Source organism: Diceros bicornis, chromosome 15, assembly GCF_020826845.1.
Source record: "Diceros bicornis minor isolate mBicDic1 chromosome 15, mDicBic1.mat.cur, whole genome shotgun sequence".
NCBI lineage: Eukaryota > Metazoa > Chordata > Mammalia > Perissodactyla > Rhinocerotidae > Diceros > Diceros bicornis.
Window position 1 is genome coordinate 40,137,389 of NC_080754.1, and position 18,249 is coordinate 40,155,637.

The window sequence follows — 18,249 nt, forward strand, 5'->3', positions numbered from 1 at the left end:
CCCGGGAGCTGTGGGGTTTACAGAGGTGAATAAGGTTTTCCCTGACAAGTAGCCTAAGTCCAATGGGGAAGACAGTGAAAGGAGAGTGGGTGTGTAAGGAGAGGCCCTTTAGAAGGGCATTATCTTGAGGCCTTTGTGGTAACCCCTGCCACCTCTCGCAGTGCACCTCTACCTACTTTATTCTCTATCTCCTGTCACATTCCCCCCCTAGTTCCTGTTCTCCATCATCTCGCTTCCTCTTCTCTTTCTTTTTTCTTCTGCTCTGCCTTAGCACAGTGTTTTTCAAACTGCTTGCAGCAACTGCTTCGTGGGTCATAAAATCAATTCAGTAGGTTCAAACAATCATTCTAAAAAACGTTTTATTATGAAAAAGTTTTAAACAAGCAGAAAAGTAAAGAGAATAGTAAAATAACCCATACAGAACCTCGATTTAACAATTTTAATATTTTCCAGTATTTATCTCATTTATTCTGTTTGCTAAGGTAGTTTAAATTACAGACAATGACATTGCATCCCTAAAAACTTCAGTATACATCTCTAAGAGAATAGGACATTTTCTTCCATAACAACAACACCATACTTCCCAAATGCAAATTTCCCCAATTTGGACCACTGTTAAAAAAATGAAAGAGAATGGAAAATATTTCAGGGCTTTACATGTTGTAAGGGAAAAAACTATTCCATACAACTTTTAATTATGTGTATGTATGTCTACTGTGTCGCGATGTAAAATTTATATTATACTGTGGTTTGCAGTCCAAGAAGTTTTAAGAGCCCTGCTCTACACCAGTGGTGCTCAAACTGTGGTCCCAGGACCAATAGCATCAGTATTCCTGAGGACTTGTTAAAAATGCAAATTCTCAGGCTCTATCCCACACTACTGAATCAGAATCTCTAGAGGTGGGAACCAGGAATCTGTATTGGGGGAAAAAAAAAATCACCCGTATTTCCAGATGATTCTGCTAGTTTGAGAACCACTGATTTAGACTAAACTGGATGGCCCCAGTGGTGCCCCAGGCATCCCTCACCCTTACCTGCGGCACACAAGTGGGTCCTTTGTCTTTCTCTTCATTGTCAGAGGCAGTGCTGATAGTCTACCAACAGGGAGGTGGAATCTATGTTGGCAGCGCTTGGAGGATGGTTTTTCTTTCCAAGCTCATGCAAATCTTTACCTGAAGGCAGAGAATGGTTTAGATGCATAAGATTAATAACGCACAGTTTGGTCCTTGTACCAGCAGCATCTGTAAAACAAGACTAAAGCCCTTAAAGCATTATTGTGATGCTTAAATGGAAAATTTGGGAAATGCCTACCATCATACCAGGCACAGAGCAGTCACAGAGCATGGTGGTGGCAGCTGCTGTACTTGCCACTGCCTACCACAACCCTGGGCATATAACTGATGTTCAACAGATGTCACTGACTGGTAGTTAATTCACCGGAGAGGGAGACAGGCTATTCTGGCTTGTTCCTTGATTTTGCCATATATTGAAGCAATATTATTTGTTAGAGACAGGAAATAGATCATAATTAGGAAGGAGAAAAGAAGGCATGGAAGGGAGGAGGGTGGAGAGGAAGGGGAGAAGACATGGAGCATGTCCATATTCACAAGTGCAGTGGAGACAATGACTGTTTTCTTGGAGGAACAAGGAGGTACGGGCTACTGAACACTATGTGGTCATTTCTTCTTAGTTACAGTTACAGGATATCAGAACTAGAAGAGGGAATGCAGAGATCACAGACCTACCCCCACATGGCCCAGGTGAAGCAGTGGAGGCCCTGGGACAGCGTGTGTTAGAGACAGGGGACAGAACTGGTTTCTGACGACCGGCGCTGCCTGCTACATCTTGCCATAAATTCAGCCAATTCATCTCCATGGAAACCTTTGAAGATTCTGAAGGTACAGACCTTAGGAAAGGAGAGCAGTGCTGTGAGTGTGATTTATTTCCTTTCTGTCTCTTTCATACTCTCCCTCACTCCTATTCATCAGCTTCTCCTGCCTTCTCTTGCTCTCCCCCTTCCCCCTTTCCATTCTTTTCCTGATTCTCACCCATAAGGACCCGGCCTTATCCAGGAAGCTGAGCTCACTGGATCTGCAAAGTCCAGAATGCCCCACACCATCAGTCTCCTTAGCAATGTGCTGGTTTCTAGCGACCAAAACTCACAATTGGCTCTGACTGGGCACCAAGCTTCTGACTACTACCAACAGGAAAACACCTCATTTGGTTTCTCAAAAATACTTGTGATCCTTGAATGAGGCAGAAACCACCATGGAAACACAATCCAAAGCTGTCTTACTCCTTTGGGTCTTGAACCCTTTTCTGAATCTCTCTCAAAAGCCTGCTATGAAAGTAGTTGCTCCGCTTGTGCAGGCAGAGCGCGAAGTGACCACACCTCACAGGTGGGAGGGACTTCCACAGGAATCTCACGTGGCAGGTGGACTAACATCATCTCGTAACCATAGCTCACAGTTGTTACAGAGAGCATTTTTAAATGCCCCTAAGCCCCTGGGATGAGCGGCTACTACTAGAAATTGGATCCAGGGTGTTTGGGGTTTGGCTTTTTACCTGTCAGAAGAGGAGAGCTGAGCTTGCTGGCATTGGTAAAGGGCGGTCCTGGCACTTCCGGATATTCAGGGTTCCCGGTTGTAGAATGGATTGAGGGACAACCTGACCAGATTCGCGTTTGCTCAGGCTCTCCCCGTGGAGCTCTGCTGAACGGGCTTAGTCTTTTGCTGCCCGTCAGGTAGCATCTGGAGCCACCTAAGGAAGCTGCGGGACAGCGTCTACCGCCGGATAGCTGCTGGAGAAGACGCTCCTTGGGCTGATGGGGAGGAGGGCCCGCACGGGGCCTGTGCCAGAGCCTTTCCAGGATGGAGCACTAGCGCGCCTGACAGTCGGCCGACGGAGCAGTGGCGCACGGGAGAGGCGCACAAAGGAAAAGGCCCACACGGTGGAGACGTGAGTGCGCACAAGCGTGCCCAGCCCTGTCCGTGCACAGCCCGAGCTCCCGGCTCCAAGTGCCGGTGTGTCCAGTGGACGCCGATAACTGCGTGAGACAACCTCTAAGGGGGTAACAAAATCCAACCGCCCCACCCCTCTGCAACAGCTCGCCGCCCCCAACCCCCTGGCCCGGAGTCAGAATTTAGGGGCGAGCAGCAGAGCCTCACCCAGCCCTCCTTTCCGGGCTCTGGCCGGATGGCAGCACCTCTCCCAGTCAGCCTCGTTCGCGCCTCAGCCTCTCCGCAGACACCTGGCGGGGAAGGACGAGTGGCGGGCCCGGAAGGCGCGCGTCTGGCGTTCAGAACCCCGGTGCCGGCGAGAGCTCGTAAGGTGCAGTCTCCTCTCCCCTGTTCCAAACACAGATTGTGAGCCGCCCCTACTCCGAGGGGCGGAGCGCGAGCTCCCCGGCTGGGGAAGGGGCGCAACTTACCTCCCCACCCCCCGCCAAAACGGGCGGCGCTCCGGCGCGTGCGCTTCTCCCCGGGAACCCCCGGCGCCACCCGGAGGCGGGGAGAGGAGGGCGTGGAGGCCGGAGGCGCCGGGCGCGCCTCGGGGCGTGGTGGGCGGCGCGGAGGAGCCCCTGGCGCTGGGAGCCGCGGCATCTCCGCCCTCTGCACACGCGGGCTCCGCGCTCTTCCTGCGCTCGGCCGAGCATCCTTCATCCTGACGCTCCCGGAGGCGTACCAGAGACCCCACGGCCCAGGACCACAAATCCAGAAACCCATGCGCTCCTTCGGCCCGGGAAGCCCAATGCTGTGGTACAGCAAGATTGGGGCGACTTGCTTTTCTCACCTCCAGAACTTTCATTTCCCTCTCTCAAAGCCAGACGTTACGTTGGGAAAGCTGCCCGACTTAATCTTTAAATTAATTCCCTGCAGGGCGTGGCTGGCCTCCTCTAGGCGAGCGGCCCGGGAGAGCTGGCCTTGGCTGGAAGTGACTCTCGTTTTGTGCCTGAAGAGAGCGAGGAAGAGTGTGAGGGCAGAGCATCCTCGGGAGGAGATGCCTTTTAAAAATCATCCATAGCAGCAGTTGAAACAGTTTTGTGTCGCTGTTTTGTTTATACTGAGTGGTTTTTCGGTGAAATGCTATTTTGGTTAAAAGAAGAAATGGCCCCCCAGGAGCTCACCCGGCAACTGGCCACAGTGATCACTCATGTCGGTAAATGAAGCTTCCTTTTTTTTCTCTTGCGCTTTATTAATGGAGGGTGGGGACATAGACTCTGGGGCCTCGTCTCCCCCTTGCCCTCACCCGCAGCGCAGGGGCAGCGCCCTCCCTGGAAGGCCGTGGGGCGCGTGCCCAGCCTCTCGGCCTCGCTGCCTCAGATGCTGCTGGGGGGGCGAGTGACAGGCGTCCCTGGGGCGCGGCGTTCGCGACCCTGGGGTCCCCCACATCTGCAGAGTCGGGCCAAGCCGTGGGGCAGGTGCCTTCACCAGGCAGTTGGCAAGACTGTTGAGCCCGAAACGGAGGGCTACTGGCCTGTTACAGTCCGTTGCCCTCTCTGACCGCGGGTGGGGGTGGGGAGTGGTGTAGTAGTTTACGCGATAAAGAGAAAGGAGAGGGCTCTTGAGGGACGAATGCCGGTGCTTTCCAGTGGAGCCTACTACTGCCAGACCACTGGAGGCTTGTTTACAAGGTAGCGTAGGGAAATGCGGGTTACATTAGAGGGCCGCTGCGCAGTCTGCCTCCCAGGCCTGTTAGAAGTACTGCCTGGGGGTGTCGGCACACTCCTCTGAACCCCAGTGAAGACCTCTGCAGGCCCCAGGAGACTGAGCAATTTTAATCCTCTCCCACGAGTTACAAAAGGGGAGCAAAACATGCATGCTTTGCTCCTGAAATAAGGGCCGTGGTGGAAAGACAGGCCCTATAAAGTAAAGCGGACATTCAGACAGTGGCAAGGCAATTCCATCTTAGCATTTTCTTCCTCCACCCATTCCCGGGACCTCCCCAAATAAACAACATATTTAGGTTCAGAGCATTTGGATGCAGATGGCCATAATTATCAGGATAATTGTCTTGGTTGCTCAGTTCACTTTGAGACCCTTCCATGAATGCAAATCAGTTTCCATTAATAACGTCAGGAAGTTATTACCTCATAGTGCCACCTCTTTGTTAAAACTGCATTCTTGGTATTTATATGTTAAATATTGCTTCAATTAGTGAGCCCTCATAACTCTTTGAGCACCCTAGTCCAGTGTGTTTAGTGCAATAATGATAGGTATCTTGAATGATACACATGTGGGGCTATACTTTGTGAAGATGATTTATATGGGAAGGCCCAATTTTGATGATTCAGTTTTAAAAAAATGTTTCTGGTGCCAAATGTGGCCACTGAACTGGTTTTTCTTTAAGACAAAAGGTCAGTTGAATCCTACCGGGGAAGGCTGAATGTGAAATATTGCTGCAGGCAGGATGAAATAAAACAGAATTTGGAGTTTGAAATATAGTGAATGCTGAAATGATAGTGCTGAATACCAGCCTGTGCATGAAGTTGTGGTGTAGGGAAAGAGCAGAGAATGGGGTATGACCATCTGGAGTTGAATCCTTCCCTGGAGAAGGCATTCAACCTCAAGCTGAATAATGGAAATTTTAATAATCCTTCCCCACCTGGCTCAAAGGCTGTTTGTAAGATAATGTGGGTAAAAACACCGTCCAAACTGTGACTATGTTACTAGTCCTATCCCTGGGCCCTCTGCCTCTAAAGATCTTGGGAAGATCACTGGGCCTGTCTCAGGGTGAAGCTTCCCATCTGTTAAACGAAGAGATAGACCTGCATGATTATTAGGGTCCCTCCTGTTTCTCTGGCTGAGGGTCTTCTCGAAGATCTGGTAGGCAGTATTCCTTGGCTAACGCCAGGCTCCCTGTGGGTCCCAGGCTATGATATTTTCTTGCCCACTTTTCTCCTCTCCTTCTGTAGTCAGCTCTAACATCCAGGATACCAATGTGAATTTGCTGTAGTTTCTGCTCTCAAAGAACTTCTAATTACTCCCCGCATTTGTGTGCTTTGCAGCATTCTGTTTCCTCCTGTGTAAACCTGTGAAATAGGTGGGGTATATGTTATCATCCCCATCATACAAATGAAGGAATTGAGACTTCGGAGGTTCATCTTTCAAGCTTTCAGGGGCAACAAGTGGCAAGCTTGGGACCAGAAGGCAGCTCTTCAGACCCGCTGTTGGGGGAACTCATTGAGGGGGCCTCTAACCCTGCAACAGGCCCTGCCTTCATGGAGAGTTACTTGAATAGCCAGTGGGGCTTCTGTTAGGGTGGATTGGGTCTGCATTTGACTGTTCTTTTCGGGCATTTCCTTGGTGAGCAGCCTCTGAGGGGTGTGATCGTGAGTTGGGGAAGGGTTGAGAAGTGCTTGGAGCAAGACTGTGGGTTAGAACATTCTCCTGGTCCTGTCCTAGCCACTCATCTGGGTAACAACACTGTGCTTCCGTCTTCACTCGACCACCTCTCTCCCTCGGCCAGTTCCTCCTCCGGCTGGGGTTTCTGCTCTGTCCACAGTCCCTTAGATTTGACGATTCAGGTCTGGGGCCTGTTGATTCTGTTTCTGAAATATCTTACGGGTCTCTCTCCTCATGTCCATTCCCACTGCTACCTGCCTGTGACCTGCTTCTGGGCCTCATTTCCTTCTGACTGACCACCATGCAAGCCTCCTGCCTCTCCTGTATTTGCCTCTAACCTGTATAAGGAATAATAAAAAAACAACACAGCACTTGTGTATTCCAGAACCTTTCATGATACCCTTAGATAGTCATTCTCTGCAGCCAGGAGTACCAGCTCTGTTATTTTACTATTTGGCACCCTTCTAGTCTTATCTCCCAGTATTTGATATTTCTACACCTATGGTTGGTCAACTTGGGCTATTCAGTCTTCAGCTTTGTCTCACTGTATTTTACAACTCGATTCCCTCCTCTAAACTTTTACTTCTTCTTTCCCTCCACCTGGAATGCCCCCTTAGTATATTTCTCCTTACAGAAATAGTACACACCTTTCAAGCCCAATTCAGTGCCTCCTCCGCCGGGTGCAATTTTTGGTCCTGCCAGTGGGACATAATGACTCCTGCTTCTGAATTCCAAAGTAGGTTTTGTTCTACTCACATGATGCCTCTCGCGTACTCTCCCTCTTATTATGCTTAGTTGGTTATTCATGTTCTTGTCTTATCTCTGCTCCTAGACTCTTCATTACTTATTCGTGTCCTAGACAGTTACCTAACACAGGGCCTCCCTCTAAGGAGATGCAGAATAAATGTTTGCTGAATAAATGAATGATCTGTTATGCCCTGGAATGGACCTTGAGTATTGAGTGATGCCAGGCAAGTTTTACACTTTTAAGGACAGCTGTGAAGTATTTGCGGATAACTCTTTTGCCTCCCAAGCCCCATTTTTCAAGTAAACATTAAGCCCTTCAAGTGTTCTTCGTGTGTTGTAGTTCACTGTAGGGACTTGCTTCTTTGGATTTTGTTCGTTTGTCAGGGACCCTCATAAAATACGCAGTTCACATCTAACAGTGTCCCGATGTGTTTTTACCCATGCGGGACACAAGTAGGACCATCCCCTCCCCTTTGTTCTGGACTATAGTCACATTAGTTCCATTACAAAATTTCAGAATCAGAAAAGAGTTGTTTGATTTTCTCCTCCCCAATTCTTGAATCCTCTCTATGGTAACTTTTGCCATACTGCTATTTATATACAGAGGTGCTGCCTAAGTAAACATGGACTTTCTACTAATGCATCTCAGATTGCTCTAGAATTTTGATAGACAGGGCACATATGGCTCCCGTGGAACTTCCAGTCAGTGGAAACCCTTAGTCATCCAACTGGTTGGTGTCAGTAATCGCCCATGCAGGTTTCATATTTTCAGTCCAGCTCACTCTCCACCTTGTCATCTCATATTAGAAGTAATTATTTTGATTTTACTTTATCATTGTTCTAAAATAGTTTCACATGTTTGGCTATGCTCAACTAAACTATGAAACAGAGGGGAATATCCTTTAAGACATTCCTTATATAGTCATGCATCGCTTAGTGACAGGGTTATATTTTCAGAAATGCATCATTAGCCTATTTCATCATTGTGGGGACATGATAGTGTGTAGTTACACAAACCTAGGTGGTATAGCCTACTACACAGCTAGGCTATGTGGTATAGCCTCTTGCTCCTCGGCTACAAACCTGTACAGCATGTTACTCTACCGAATACTGTAGGCAGTTGTAACACAATGGTGAGTATTTGTGTATCTAAACATAGAAAAGGTACAGTAAAAATATGGTATAAAAGATAAAAAATGGTACACCCGTGTAGGGCACTTACCATGAATGGAGCTGGCAGGACTGGAGGTTGCTCTGGATGAGTCAGTGAGTGAGTGGTGAGTTAATGTGAAGGCCTAGGACATCACTGTATACTCCTGTAGACTTTATAAACACTGTACACTTAGGTTACCCTAAATTTATTAAAAAGTATCTTTTTTTGGGCCAGCCCTGTGGCATGGTAGTTAAGTCCAGCATGCTCTGCTTTGGCGGCCTGGGTGGGCAGGTTCGGATCCCCAGCACAGACCTACATCACTCATTAAGCCATGCTGTGGTGGCGACCCGTATACAAAATAGAGGAAGACTGGCACAGATGTTGGCTCAGGGCTAATCTTCCTCAAGCAAAAAAAAAAAAAAAAAAAAAAGAGGAAGATTGGCAACAGATGTTAGCTCAGACCGAATCTTCCTCACCCCTCCCAAAAAAAGAAAGAAAAAAATCTTTTTTCTTCAATAATAAATTAATCTTAGCTTACTGTAACTCTTTTACTTTATAAACTTTTACTTTTTTTTAACTTTTTGACTCTTTCATAATAACACTTAGCTTAAAACACAAACACATTGTACAGCTATGCAAAAATATTTTCTTTCTTTATATCCTTATTCTATAAGCTTTTGTCTACTGTAAAATTTAATTTTTTTTACTTTTTAAACTTTTTTGTTAAAAACTGAGACACAAACACACACATTAGCCTAGGCTTACACAGGGTCAGAATCATCAATATCACTGTCTTCCACTTCCACATCTTGTCCCACTGGAAGGTCTTCAGGGGCAATAACATGCATGGAGCTGTCATGTCCTGTAATAACAGTGTCTTCTGGAATACCTCCTGAAGGACCTGCCTGAGGCTCTTCTTGAGGAGGTGTCACTCTTCAGAAATATTTCCATGATGGTTTGCTTGGTTTCTTTTTTTTATCATAGATTTGTTTCTAAGCAGAAAATGTACTGTGAACTTTCCTCTCTACTAATGAAAACCTTTTGGTGTTGGGGCCCATGTTTTTAAACTTTTTAAGGAGCTTTTTGAGGTCTGCAAAAGCTTCTGCTAAACTCTTTACTGTGAATTTTCTTGGGGATTCTTCTTTTTCGTCTCCTGCAGTTTCCTTTTTTTCTTACCTATTCTTTAGCTATACATTCCTGCTCCAGTTCCAACAATTCCTCATTAGTCAGTTCCTCAGAAACCACTTCTAGGAGCTCCTCAATGTCATCCTCATCCACACCCAGGTTAAAGTTGTTTGCTATCTCAACTGGCCTTGTTAATTTTTGCAACCTCCTTATCCTTGGCAAATCCTTAGAAGTCATAGATGAACCTCTTGAGTGTCTTCTTCTAGATGCTATTCGTATACTCCTTGGTGATATCACCCCAAGCCTAAGCAAGGTTCTTGATGCAGTCATAGATGTTGTAGTCCTCCCAGAATTGCATCAGTGTCTTCTCAGTGTCTTCCTCAGTTGCAGCAATAGCCTGGACAAAGGTCCTCCTCAGATAGTAAGCCTTAAAAGCTGCTCTAACTCCTTGATCCATTGGTTGCATCAAAGAGGTGGTGTTTGGAGGGAGAAACACCGCTTTAATATTGGGATGAAGATCCCCAATAAAAGGAGGATGTCTAGGAGCGTTAACAACAGTAGGCAAAATCTTGAAAGGTATCTTATTCTCCAATCAGTGCTTCTTCATTTCCCTGGCATAGCAATTCAGGAGGGCATCTTGGAAGAGGAGCTAGGTCATCCATGACTTATTGCTCCTGTAGTACACTGGCAGTGTGTGCTTATTTACATGCTTCAAGGTCCTGTGGTTCTCACTGCGCCAGATCACAAAGAGTTTCAATTTGTAGCCTGCAACATTGCCCCCATGCAAGACTGTTATCCTGTCCTTAAAAGCCTTGAAATCTGCCATTGACTTGGCATCCTTATAGACGAAAGTCCTTTCAGGCATTCGTTTCCAGAATAGAGAGCTTTCATGCATATTGAATATTTGTTCTGGCAAGTAATTTTCCTCCACAATCAGCTTATCTAGAGTTTCCAAAAATTCTTCAGCTGCCTTCACAGCAGTGCTTTTGCAGACTCACCACTCACTTTCATGTTATGTAATTAGTAAATATTCTTGAATCATTTAAACCACCCAGAGCTGGCAGTAAATTCAATATTGTAGTCAGGTCCAGCCTTTTCTTTTAACATTGCAAACTAACTTTTTGGTTTGGTCATGATTATCGTGGTGCTGAGAGGGGTATGCTTCTGTGTCTGGTCTTCAATCAAGGCCATTAGAAATTTCTCTGTGTCTGATATAGGCCCTTCTCAAATTTTTGTTAGTCTCGTTGCCTTCAATGAAGCAGATCCTTTAACAGCTTCTGTCACTTTGTTCTCGTTCTTCAAGATCATAGCAATGGTGGGGGCCGGCCCTGGGGCGTAGCGGTTAAGTGCGCGCATTCCGCTACTGGCAGCCCGGGTTCTGATCCAATGCGCGCACCAATGCACCGCTTGTCAGGCCATGCTGTGGCGGCATCCCATATAAAGTGGAGGAAGATGGGCACAGATGTTAGCCCAGGGCCAGTCTTCCTCAGCAAAAAGAAGAAGATTGGCGTGGATGTTAGCTCAGGGCTGATCTACCTCATTAAAAAAAAAAAAAAGATCATAGCTATGGTGGAATGGGACATGCCTGACTGGCAAGCAATAACCATCACTGATTTTTCACCTTCGTCGTCCGTAATCCCTTTTAATTTTGTTTTTAAGTCAATCCCTTGACTCGGCCCCTTACTGGCAATATTAGCGGTGGATTTTGTATGCCTAGGGGCCATGATGAACAAAACAACATGAGATTAAATCAAACACAAGACAAAATGATGCAATCAAGAGACGCGTGTTGCATCTCAGACCTTGACATATGGTGCAGGGATGAGAAGGAAAATTCCACTGTTCAAACCTGCGTTGCCCTTCAAGTGTGGCTTGAGCATTTTCTCCCTCAGCACCTTGGGAAAACTAAACCAGATTTTAAAGAGAAAGATCACGTTCATCATTTTGTATGGCTTTGTGGTATAATCTAAAAAAGAAGCAGAAGAAACGAGAGGGAAATGAACATTATGTGATGTTTCATTGAGGGCTTTAAAAGCTCTGTTTGTAAAAATAACACATGGTCTGTATTTACGGTTTGGAAGAGTCAATATTAAGATGTCAGATCTCCCCAAATTGATCTATAAATTAAACACAACTCCAGTCATAAGTCTATCTTTTTTTTTTTTTTGTAGAAATCAATCAGTTGATTCTAAACTTCATAAGCAGCTAAAAGGTCACATAAAGCAAGATAATAGGCACAAAGAATTACAATAGCCAGAATCTTTTGAAAAAGAATGGAGTTGGAGGACTCACACTACCTAGTTTCAAGACTTACTATAAAGCAAAGTACAGTCATACCTAACTACTTAATGACAGGGATATATTCTGAGAAATTCATCACTAGGTGGTTTCATCATTGTGCATACATCATAGAGTGTATTTACACAAACCTAGATTATATAGCTTACTACACACCTAGACTATATGGTACTAACCTTATGGGACCACCATGGTGTATGTGGTCCGTTGTTGACCCAAACATCATTATTCGGCACATGACTGTAATCAAGATAGTGTGGTACTGGCAAATGGATAAACATGTAGATTAATGGAACAGAATAGAGAATCCAGAAATAGTCCCACACAAATGTGGCCAACTGATTTTTGATGAAAGTGTGAAGGCGATTTCAACAAAAGGTGCTGGAACAATTGGACATCTGTGTACAAAAAATGAACTTTGACCTATACCTCACCCTATATACAAAAATTAATTCAAAATGGATCATGGACCTAAATGTTAAACCTAATTAGAAATCTGTTAGAAAACCTAGGAGAAAATCTTTGTGACTTTGGTTGGACAAAGAGTTCTTAGGTCAACATCAAAAGTACGATTTATAAAAGAAAAATTTGTTAAATTGGACTTCATCAAAATTTAAAATGTTTGCTCTACAAAAGACTCTGTTAAGAAAATGAAAAGACAACCAACAACCAACTGACCGGGGAAAAAAAAATAGTGAATCACATATCTGGCAAAGGACTTCTATCCAGAATACATAAAGCATTCTCAAACTCAACAGTAAATAAAAAACAAACAACCCAATTTAAAAATGGGCAAAAAAATCGAACGGATACCTTACCAAAGAAGATATGCAGATGGAAAATAAGCACATGAAAATATGCTCAACGTCAGAAGTCATCAGGGAAATTGCACAATATTAAAGTGGTTAAAATAATGACAATACCAAGTCATGGCAAGGATGAGAAGGACCTGGATCTCTTACCCACTGTTGGTGGGAATGTGAAATGGTGCAGCCACTTTGGAAAACAGTTGGCAGCATCTTACAAAGTTAAACATACACTTACTATACAACCCAGTAATCCTACCCCAAGAGAAATGAAAACTTATGGTCACACGAAAATCTGTATGTGAATTTTCATAGCAGCTTTATTCTTAATCACTAAAAACTGGAGACAACCCAAATGTCCCTCGCCTGGGGAATGGATAAACAATTTGTGGGACATCTGTAGAATGCAATATTCTGCAATAAAAAGAAATGAATTATTGATATGCATGACAACATGAATAAATCTGAAATACATTATGCTAAAAGAAAGATGCCAGACTCAAAAGGTACATACTAAACGATTTCATTTATGTGACTTTCAGAAAAGGTAAAACTCTAGGGATGGAGTGTTTGCCAGGGGTTAGTGGTAGGGAGGAGGTGGTTTGGCTACAAAGTGATGATTGAACTATTCTGTATCCTGATTGTGGTGATGGTTAAATGACTCCATGCATTCATCAATAGTCATAGAACTGTACACCAAAAAGAGTGAATTATACTGTATGTCAGTTTAAAAACAAATTTAAAACATTACCAAACAAAAAAATACAGAAAAAAAATGTGTTCGTTGTCCAGTATTTGGAAAAGACAGAAAAGTGCAAAGAAGAAAGTCTACAATTCCATCTCCTAGTTATAGTCACAGTTATCCTTTGAGCATATGGCCTTCTAGTTTTTTTCCTTTGGCATTTTTATATAGTTAAAATGATATGATCTATCTCACTTTATATATATCATACATATTAACATATAATTATATGTTGTATTCTGCTTTTTAAAAATATACTATAAATTAGAACTAAATTATATTATAAACAATTCCACATATTATAAAACATCTCCATAAACAAGATTTTAATGGAGTTGTAATTTTTCACTACGTATTTGTACCATAATTTATTTAAATATTGCCCTAACGTTGGCCATATAGGTTGTTTTCAGTTTCTCAGTGTTATTTTTTTAAAAGTGCAAGGAGCATATTTGTTCAGAAATCTTTGCACACATTTCACATTTTTTTTTTTTTTAGTGAGGAAGATTAGCCCTGAGCTAACATCTTTTGCCAATGCTCCTCTTTTTTTTTTTTCCCCCCGAGGAAGATTGGCCCTGGGCTAACATCTGTGCCCATCTTCCTCCACTTTATATGTGGGACGCCTGCCACAGCATGACTTGTTAAGTGATACATAGGTCCATGCCTGTGATCCGACCCTGTGAACCCGGGGCCGCTAAAGTGCAGTGCGTGAACTTAACCACCACGCCACCGGGCCAGCCCCTTCATGTTGTTTTTTAAGGATAGAGTTCTAGAAAATGTTATTATTGGATCAGAGAGTATGAATATTAAGTTTTAAAATACATTTTGGTCAAATTGCCTTCTGAGAAACTGATACATTTTAGTGGCCCATCAACAGAGTATTGGGGGTTCTTGATTTCACCAGCTCTCTTTATCACCATTTGTGATCTGCTTCCTCATACATCAAATGAGGGTAATGACGGAACTTACCTTGTGGGGTTTTGAAGCAATGCATGTTAAGTGCATGGCATAATACCTGCAACGCTGTTGGCTCTCTTTGGTGATATTATTTGAGTTTTTGCTTGTTTGATAGATAAAAATGGCATTGTATTCATTTTAACTGAATTAAATTACTAGAGAAGTAGAATAATTTTTAAATTTGCCATTTGAGTTTTTGCTCTGTGGCTTGTTCATATGTGTTTTGGGACCAAGATATTTTTGTGTAGGTTTTTTCCACGTTAAATATTAAGCCTTTGTTAAGTTTATAGCAGGTACTTTTTATTTTCCAATTTGTTGTTTATTTTATAATTTTGCTTTTGATGACTTTTTTTTTTTTTTTTTTTTGTGAGGAGATCAGCCCTGAGCTAACATCCGCCAATCCTCCTCTTTTTTTTTTTGCTGAGGAAGACGGCCCTGGGCTAACATCGGTGCCCATCTTCCTCCACTTTATATGGGACGCCGCCACAGCATGGCTTACCAAGCAGTACTTCGGTGCGCGCCCGGGATCTGAACCAGCGAACCCCGGGCCGCCGCAGCGGAGTGCGCGCACTTAACCGCTTGCGCCACCGGGCCGGCCCCTTTGATGACTTTTAACATATAAAGATTTTAAGATTTTATGTAGTCAAATCTATAGATTTTTCATTTTGTGATTTCTTCTGTGGCTTATATGTCCTTCCTCAAATAAAGAACAAGTAAATAGTCATCAGTTTTATTCTAGTATTTTTTAATGGTTTTATTTCTTTATTTTTTTATATTTGATTTTAAATCTCTATGTGTTTTAGTCTGTGATATGAGGTGAGAGTCTAAATTTTCTTAGTAGCACTTATTAAATATTCCATTAATTGGTGATGCCTCCTTCTTTACATATTAAGTTATTTTAGAGTTTATAGACTGCTTCTGGGTCTTTCTGTTTATTCTTTTGACTATTTTTGTATCACGTCTACATAGTTTGAATTATTGCTATGTAATGTGTTTAAATATCTTTTAGGAGAGGTTTCCTTTTTCCATCAATTGTTTTTTTAAAAACATTTCCTTAACTCTTCTAGCTGTTTTAATTCTTTCAAATAAACTGTATAATTATTCTGTTAATCCCCCTCATCCCCACAAATTTACTGTAATTTTGAATAGAATTCTATTACAACTATAACTTAATCTGGGAAGAACTGACATTTTAAGAATTAAAAAAAAAATTTCCTTCTAGAAATATATCTCATTCAAATATTTTATATTTGTCAATGAAGTTTTTTTCATATAGATCTCACATATTCCTTTTTAAGGTTATTTATTCCTTGGCAACTTGTGTTTTTTGTTGCTGTTCTGAATGTAATCTTTTTTTTTTTACTATATCTTTTCACTAGTTATTGCTGGAGTATGAGATAGTGATTTGGGGATAGTTACTTTATAACTTGCTATTTTATAGAGATATTAAATCTGATAGTTTTACAGTTGATTTTCTTGTGGTTTTATATTTTTAGCACTTAGGTGCCCAGTGAATATTTATTAAATAATGGCTGATAACCATGTCATTTCCAAATAGCGACAACTCCTCTGGCCCTTTGTTTCCTGTAGTTTACCTTTTATTTCTGCTTCCTGTTTTTGTGTTAGTCAGAAAGTCCAAAACAATGCAAAATTTATAAGACGTATTATTGAAAAGAATTACGTGTTTAGCTTTGAGTTCATATTACATAGAGGGTTTTATACTTGTTTCTGCTCAAGCCCTTTGTTTTATTTATTAATTTCAATTTTCTATTTAATTTTTTATTGAGGTAACATTTATTTTTTTTATTTTTGGGGGGATTTTCCTTTTATTTTTTATTTATTTATTTATTTATTTTTTAAATTTTTTGTTTATTGCAGTAACATTGGTTTATAACATTGTAAAAATTTCAGGTGTACATCATTATACTTCTATTTCTGCGTAGATTACATCATGTTCACCACCAAAATACTAATTACAACCCATCACCACACACATGTACCGAATTATCCCTTTCACCCTCCTCCCTCCCCCCTTCCCCTCTGGTAACCACCAATCCGATATCTGTCCCTATGTGTTTGTTTATTGCTGTTATTATCTACTACTTAATGAAGGAAATCATACGGTATTTGACCTTCTCCCTCTGACTTATTTCACTTTGCATTATACCCTCAATGTCCATCCATGTTGTCACAAATGGCTGGATTTCATCGTTTCTTATGGCTGAGTAGTATTCCATTGTGTATATATACCACTTCTTCTTTATCCATTCGTCCCTTGATGGGCACTTAGGTTGCTTCCAAGTCTTGGCTATTGTGAATAACGCTGCAATGAACACAGGGGTGCATGTACCTTTACAAATTGGTGTTTTCAAGTTCTTTGGATAAATACCCAACAGTGGAAAAGATGTTCAAAATCACTAACTATCAGGGAAATGCAAATCAAAACTACAATGAGATATCACCTCACGCCCGTCAGAATGGCTATAATTAACAAGACAGGAAACAACATGTGTTGGAGAGGATGTGGAGAGAAGGGAACTCTCATACACTGCTGGTGGGAGTGCAAACTGGTGCAGCCACTATGGAAAACAGTATGGAGATTCCTCAAAAAATCAAGGATAGAACTACCATATGAGGTAACATTTATTTATAACATTGCATGAATTTTAGGTGTACATCATTATATTTTGCCTTCTGTGTAGACTACATTGTGTTCCCCACCAAAAGTCTAGTTGCCATCACTGCACACGTGTGCCCCTTTACTCCTTTTGCCCTCTCCTCACTCCTTTCCCCTCTGGTAATCACCAGTCTGTTCTCTGTGTCTATGTGTTTGTTTATCTTCCACATATGATTAAAATCATACAGTATTAGTCTTTTTCCATCTGACTTATTTTGCTTAGCATAAGACCCTCAAGGTCCATCCATGTTGTCCCAAATGGCAAGATTTCATCTTTTTTTATGGCTGGGTATTCCATTGTAGATATATACCACATCTTCTTTATCTATTCATCTATTAATGGGCACTTAGGTTGCTTCCATGTCTTGGCTATTTTAAATAATGCTGCAATGAATATAGGGGTGCATATATCTCTTTGAATTAGTGTTTTCATTTTCTTTGGATAAATACCCAGAAGTGGAATAGCTGGATCATATAGTAGTTCTATTTTTAATTTTTTGAGGACTCTCCATACTATTTTTCATAGTGGCTGCACCAGTTTACATTCCCACCAACAGTGTATGAGGGTTCTCTTTTCTCCACATCCTCGCCAACACTTATTTTTTGTCTTTTTGATAGCAGCCATTTTGACAGGTATGAAGTGATATCTCATTGTGGTTTTGATTTGCATTTCCCTGATAATTAGTGATGTTGAACATCTTTTCATGCCTGTTGGCCATTTGTATATCTTCTTTCGAAAAATGCCTGTTCAGATCATCTGCCCATTTTTTAATTGGATTGTTTGTTTGTTGTTGAATTCTAGGAGTTCTTTATATATTTTGGAGATTAACCCCTTATGGGATATATGATTTGCAAATGTCTTCTCCCAATGAGTAGGTTGTCTTTTCATTTTGTTTATGGTTTCCTTTGCTGTGCAGAAGCTTTTTAGTTTGATGTAGTCCCATTTGTTTATTTTTGCTTTGGTTTTCCTTGCCTGGTGAGACGTGGTATTCAAAAAGGTACTGCTAAGATCAATGTCAAAGAGCATACTGCCTATGTTTTCTTCTAGGAGTTTTATGGTTTCAAGCCCTCTGGTTTAAGCCACATTTTTATATCATTTTTAATATTAGCTCAACTGAAGTAATAAAAAAAAAACCAATCATAATGCCCAAGTTATTTTGCATTGTTTAGCGATTTTACCCTGTGCATGCATCTTATGTGCACTGAAGGCAATAGGAAGACAAGTCAAAGTCTCTCTGTCCCCGTGAACTCCAGTCCCACTCTCCAGTGAGAACCACATGTCCAGCTTCTTCCACATGGATGTAATTGCGTGTGGCAAGCCCCTCCTCCCTGACCCAGAGAGAATGAGTTGTCCCTGCTCCCCTGTGAGAGGAGAAGATCAGGGAGATGAGTGGGTCTGT

General features: G+C 42.3%; 1 protein-coding gene across 6 annotated transcripts in view; it reads left to right on the forward strand.

The window, feature by feature from the left end:
* Positions 1-4,075: 4,075 nt before the first annotated feature.
* Positions 4,076-18,249, forward strand: part of MCF2L2 (MCF.2 cell line derived transforming sequence-like 2) — a 230,930-nt gene continuing 216,756 nt past the window's right edge. For 4 of the 6 annotated variants that reach the window (XM_058556251.1, XM_058556257.1, XM_058556258.1 and 1 more), the window contains exon 1: positions 4,076-4,158. In XM_058556251.1, coding sequence (XP_058412234.1) covers positions 4,083-4,158 — 76 coding nt within the window. In that variant the 5' untranslated portion in view covers positions 4,076-4,082. The remainder of the gene's footprint in view (positions 4,159-18,249) is intronic. The other 2 variants (XM_058556254.1, XM_058556255.1) reach the window with 2 other exon arrangements.